This window comes from Acanthisitta chloris, unplaced genomic scaffold, assembly GCF_000695815.1.
Source record: "Acanthisitta chloris isolate BGI_N310 unplaced genomic scaffold, ASM69581v1 scaffold16011, whole genome shotgun sequence".
NCBI classification, from domain to species: domain Eukaryota; kingdom Metazoa; phylum Chordata; class Aves; order Passeriformes; family Acanthisittidae; genus Acanthisitta; species Acanthisitta chloris.
The window spans coordinates 56,492-62,359 of NW_008656660.1; the positions used below are offsets into that span (position 1 = coordinate 56,492).

Below are 5,868 nucleotides of genomic sequence, written 5' to 3' on the forward strand. Positions count from 1 at the left end.
TGACTTCAAGAGGGCTAGATTTTGAAAGAACACCCGTTTGTATTATAGTCCCAAACATTACTTAACTACACACAGGGTCTTGTTCATTAAGTAAGCAAACATTGTTTGCTTTACAAATTTTTGTTCTGTTATCCTGAAGAATTCTTCATAACACTTGGCCTCCTGAAACAGAGGTTGGCAATTCTTTCTCAGGAGTGGAAAATGTTGAATTTAAAGCAGCATACAGATGTGACTAGAAGAAAAACTGCCAACAGCAAGGATGACAAGTTCTTATTGAGGCTGCAAAATTAAACTGTGATGCACAGCATTGACTTGACGTTTTTATTGCCCTAGGAAAGGAAGCCTCACCATAGGAACAGAACAGACATTGTCATATCAGTACTGGATGCCTATTCTTGGTAGCTTTTTCTATAACTAACCTAGACTTGCTGGTGATATCTTATGCTAGAAAGACATGAAGTACATATGTTATAACATGACAGAAAAGTGGATAGTGTAGAAAGAAATATAAGAGATAAGAGTAGATGCAGATCAGAAATTGCTAATGAAAAAAACTAAGGATGAAAAAAATCTTAATGAGAAAAGGGAGAACCCCTCAAAAAAAATAACCAAAAAGAGACAGCAAATAGTAGAGCATATCAGTACCAATGTTCCTAGGCAACAGTTAACCAGAGAAAGCAACACCTCAAAACTTCAAATGTAGAGTCTTGCAGAAAGAATAAATAGCTGAGTTTGACAGACATATTAGTAGGAATAAATTATTAATTATTTGAAATACTCATCTCTACCTTTGGTCACCAACAACACAGTGCCTTTTAAACAGGTCTTTGAAGTAAAGCTTTGATTCAGTGAAGTATTCAATCAAAAACCAGTCTGAGGAACAACTTTATTTAAACTGTTTTTATGCTCAGGTCTGTCCAACAATTGGCAAAGTTCAGCATCTCCACTAGACATTGTCCCTTCTCCCAAACAGCTTACCATTTTTAATACCGGAAGTTATTAATTTCTGAAATAATGTTCATTGCCATCAACATCTCAGTTTTTATCAGAACCCTGAATTTGTGCTACAACTTCATCTTCTACAAGTTCTCTTCCTCGAGTCACGTACGTGTTGAGGTACCCATAGTCTCTCAGGGCACGGAATGAAGTCCAAAGACCACCTGTGACAAAAAGAACGATTCCATTAGTCTGAATTCACAACAGGAATTTCATTTATTAGCTAAAACAATCTTTACTAGAGCATTTAACATTATAATCTTAAAAGTAAAAAACAAAACATCATCAAGAACAATAATTTTCTGAAAAGGCTAATGAGATGTCCAATCTGATTATCAAAAGATAGCTCCATCCTTACTTTTAAAATTTACATTCTAGAAAATGCACTAAAAGAGGAAAACTCTTCAACTTGATTCTTACACTGCTCAAACCAAAACCCAGGACCAGTTAGAAAAGCCTCCAAAAAGAGATTCTTACTGATAGATTCCCATTCCCAATTCTGCAATGGGTATACTCTTAAACAAATATTGGATTTTTTAAAAAAAATCTTAATTAGTTGTGTTCTTTAGTTCTTTCAAAAGTGACTTTGCTGATCTTAGAAATTTTGGACAGATATTACTTGAGTTCATTATTCTTTTGCACACTCACAGAGTTGTCTTCACAGAACTCGTGGGACCTAAAGCAGGTGAGGCAGATTGAGCATATGAACACTGGGTTTTTTCCCTTTTTCATTGCCATCTCATTCAGAGGAGTAGTTACCACACATACTTTAGTTTAAGCATGTGTGCAGTCCTACTGAAGTTAACGGTATCTTGCTGCTCTAAGGCCCTGGGGCCTCAGCAATGCCTAGCTTCCTCTCTGCCTTCTTCACTAGCAACAAAACAAAGTTTTAGCCTCAAACACTTGGCCCAAGGACATGGAAAACTGGAAAAAAAGTACAAAAATACACTCGGCACAGAACAGAGATGGGTGAGAAGGGGGTGAATGCAAGTTTCTGTCCTGATGTGGTAGGTGCTAGTTACCAGGTTGGCACCACTCCCCTGTATTATCCCAACCCATGTCAGGTGTTAGCAGACAGGACAGGCACAGAAGAGAGAGGGGTGAGATTGCTGGGGCTCTCTTCTTGCCTGTGGGAGGCTCCACACAGAGCTTTGTTGGAGGAGTAGTCAGGGAACCTTTGGACCTCAGCACATAAAGCACCCAGGAAAAAGGCAACCCACCAGGCCATGAGAACAGTTTCAAAAGGAAGAGAAAGAAGAGCAAGAGGCATAATAGCACTCAAGAGAGCTTTCTTCATTGACCTTAAGAAAGGTCTAGTCCTGCCATCATTGAGTACCTAAATCCCCGTGTCACCAAAATGACAGGTGTGTGTTAAGTGACATTTTAATGTCACAACCAATAAACTAGACACAAAGACTTAGAGCTGCTCCCTCACCTTGTTCTTGATGCATTGTTTGTCTTGGTGTGGGTAACAACAAAGGCATAAGGATACTAGCAATCACCAAATTTGAGAGTAGTGTTACATAAATCACTTTAAGCAATCTCTACAGTTTTCTGAGATGCTTTAACTCAATCTTGATAGTTTCAAGTAAATCTCCACTTGCTGCAAAAAAATACCAGTAGTTCTTTAATCCAAGATCCCTAAGGCTAGTTACTACATCTTTTCAGGGTGGAACTGTTGAATGACCTTATTTCTGATCTATGAATACTAGTAATGGAAAACAAGACACCTTAGGATGATTTACACAAAGCCTCTTTTCAAAGTCAGCTATTCTCACTCTTTTAAAAAAATTAATCATTAAAGAAAGAGCACCAGTTTAAAGTTCTAGCTTCATGAACGTGCTACCAAGATACGGTCATTAAAATCCTTATGCCTTGAATGTTTCCCTTGAACTTTGTTTCAAAGTTAAAAGATCATAGACATCATAAACGAAATTCAGTCTTTGTGTAGGTCAGCGTTAAATTACAGCTGTTCCCACCAGGACTGAATTGGTGTCAGGCACCTCTTAGATTACAAAGCCACCATAAAAGAAAAAACAGACCAGAACTATGAAACTTATTACAAGTCAAGTACATTAAATAAAAGAGGATCCTACCAGTTGCATCATCAGCTTCTGTGTCTAGAAGAGCATCTATTGAAGCCATGCTTGTGCCTATGAAGGAGTCTGTAGTATCAGACACTCCTCGCTTGCTGAGACAAACTTCTTTGAGTTACTGATTTCTCTGCTTTGATCAGTGTCTTTTACTAACCTTCTGACTGTCAGGAAGGTTATACCACTTGTTGAGAAGGTTTTTCTAGGCCTTCCTACTATTCCCCAATGCACTTTTAAAATCATAAGTCCACAGGTTCAATTTGTAGTTATCTTCAAAAAATACTTATATAATAGAGAGTATGACAGATGCAAGATGTTTTCCCCACCAAATCCACCTTTTCTGGTAAAGTGTTAAATACTCCTTATTTCTGTTAGTTCTCTCTTGCAAAGAGGGAAGAAAGTCTTCAGTGAGATACATTTTCTTCAGGAGGCATCTTCTGTTCCTCCCTGACATTTTTCCGGTGGAATTTTCATCCTGTGTCCTTTTTCCTCAATAACTGTGCCAGCAAGACTTACCAATATAATTTGTTGCAAAATCAGAAGTTTCTTTCTTATTACATCTCTGTAAAAAGCCACAACTGTCTTTGGCATTACCAAGTTACAAATGAGCTCTATGTAAAAATCAAATTATTTTCAACACAATCTCTTCCTGAATAACCTGAACTAGTTCAAACAAGTTTTAGGAGACTAAGTCTTCATACTTACAAATCAGGCCAGGATTTCCTAAATACTTATGCCCTGTCATAAATTTACTTACCCGAGTAATCCTTTCTGAATTGAAGGCCAAATTTAATAGTGGTGCTCATGTAAGTAAAGTTATGCCCAGTCATAGGATTTTGAAGGATTAGTCAAAAACACTTAACACACCTTTTTGAAGCTTATTAATTTTGTTATTTCCAAAGTTTCTTTTATCCATGTACTAAACACCCCTATATTTTAAAGAAAATAAAAAAACTCTAAACCTTTAAAAGCTTGCTACTATTTTCTTTTACCAAGACTATAAGCTATTTACCACCTTATACCTTAAAATAACAAGTTAACTTTGAAACTATCTACTTAGTTTCAGAGGGTAAATCAGTATCTAGTTCATGTTCCAGTCTCAAATAATTTATATTCAGAAGAATGCTCTACTCTCCTAGCTGTAGGAGATAACTGTTGCCAGTTTGCTGCAGTTCTTAACAGCCACTATGACAGAAAAGGCAAGAACAAGAAACGCAGTAAGAGTGAGCAAGTGAGCACGTGTTGAGATTCAAGAGATTACGTGAGATCTACAGCAGAGAGTATGCACACGCAGAGAGTCCAATGATTCAGTTATGTTTCCAGAAAACAGGCACCACATTTATTTCAGTTACTACCAGACATGTTTGTATTGCAAACTCCTCAAGGAAGTGCTGAAGTATAGATTTACTAATTAAGGAGGAGAATACTACCCTTTCCCCTGGAGGAACCCCAGTAATATGTCTGTATGCCTTTCTCCCTCCACCTGAAAATATCCCAGAGAGCAGGGGTAGTCCAGTGCTGACTTGGACTTCTGCAGTCTGATGCTCCTCTCAACTACATACTACTGCTGTGTGTAACTCTGCCTGCTCCCAGTGAATGAAATTTTTGTCAATGAAAGCAGGAAGATAATACAGTGCTTAGAATTTACATTGGTGGCAACGGTAGGGAGAAAAAAAAAATAAAATCTGCTAGTCTTCATTTTGATCGTGTGTGTGTCATTCCACTATGGCTGAATAAAACAAACATACAATTAATTTGAACTACCGAAATTAACCTTAAAGTTAATCATGCCACTGTTTGCCAGAGTCCAATACTATCTTTCTTAGGCTAGCTCATAGCAAAGCCTGGGCTCAAGTTCCCCTCTGATGAATTTTAAATCACAACTAATGAATTTGATGGAGCAATAATGAAGACCCTGACAGCCAGCTGTGAAAAAAAAAATAAAAGCAGCTTCTCAGTCATCATGGGAGTGAAATTCTGCTTTCATTAACAGTTCAGCTCTCTCTTCACATGCTCCTGTATTTTTTTCAATGAAAGATGCATAGGGTTTGGAGTGCACAGATTTGGTACACGTGCGCAGCAGCTGGTCTGACATGATAAAGCAGAATGAATCTGAAGAAGTTCCTGCCTGTCTGACCAATAATCCATGAACTAAGAGGGATTTACTCAACAGACCAGCACAGATTCTATCCTGTCAAAATTGGAGATTTATCTTTTTAGAAAACATGCCTAAAACTGTTTTCTGTCAATGTTTCCCATTCCCCAAAGACCTAGCCAGTAAGGAGGAGGTGGACAAAGAAAAGGAGGGGGAGGGGAGGGAGAAATTGTCTGAATCCTGCAATGTCTATAACTTCATATTTCCTTGATTCGAAGCTTAGCATGTGTTACTGGAGACATTTTTATAACTCATAGAAAATCTATCAGAAGAATAGCATCCAGCATGCACAGACACACACTGTATGCCACGGCAGCATCCCCAGTACCGTGTCTCGATTTCATTCTTAAATACAGCTTACTTGCCGTTCCCTTTTGCAAGGTGGGAACTGCCGAGTGCTAAAAATAGCATCACGACTCGGTGGCGGGAGCTAAAAATACCCTTTCCCGCTCGGTTACCGAGTCGGCAGGAAAGACGGAGCCCTTAGCATCTGTCACAACCTATAACCGCCAGCTGGGGATGAAGGCAAAGCGCCCAGTCCCGGAGTTGCGCTCCCGGAGAAAGTTTTACCGGTAGACGAAGAGACCACGGCGCCGCGGACCCCCACCCGCCCCAGCCCGGGCG

At 38.9% G+C, this 5,868-nt stretch overlaps 1 protein-coding gene across 1 annotated transcript in view; it reads right to left on the reverse strand.

Moving 5' to 3' along the window:
• LOC103811444 (melatonin receptor type 1A-like) overlaps positions 1-3,141 on the reverse strand; it is a 49,578-nt gene extending 46,437 nt beyond the window's left edge. The window contains exons 1-2 of the mRNA XM_009084418.1: positions 3,093-3,141; positions 1,053-1,160 (exon numbers count right to left, since the gene is read on the reverse strand). Coding sequence (XP_009082666.1) covers positions 1,053-1,160; positions 3,093-3,141 — 157 coding nt within the window. The remainder of the gene's footprint in view (positions 1-1,052; positions 1,161-3,092) is intronic.
• Between the last annotated feature and the right edge of the window lie 2,727 nt (positions 3,142-5,868).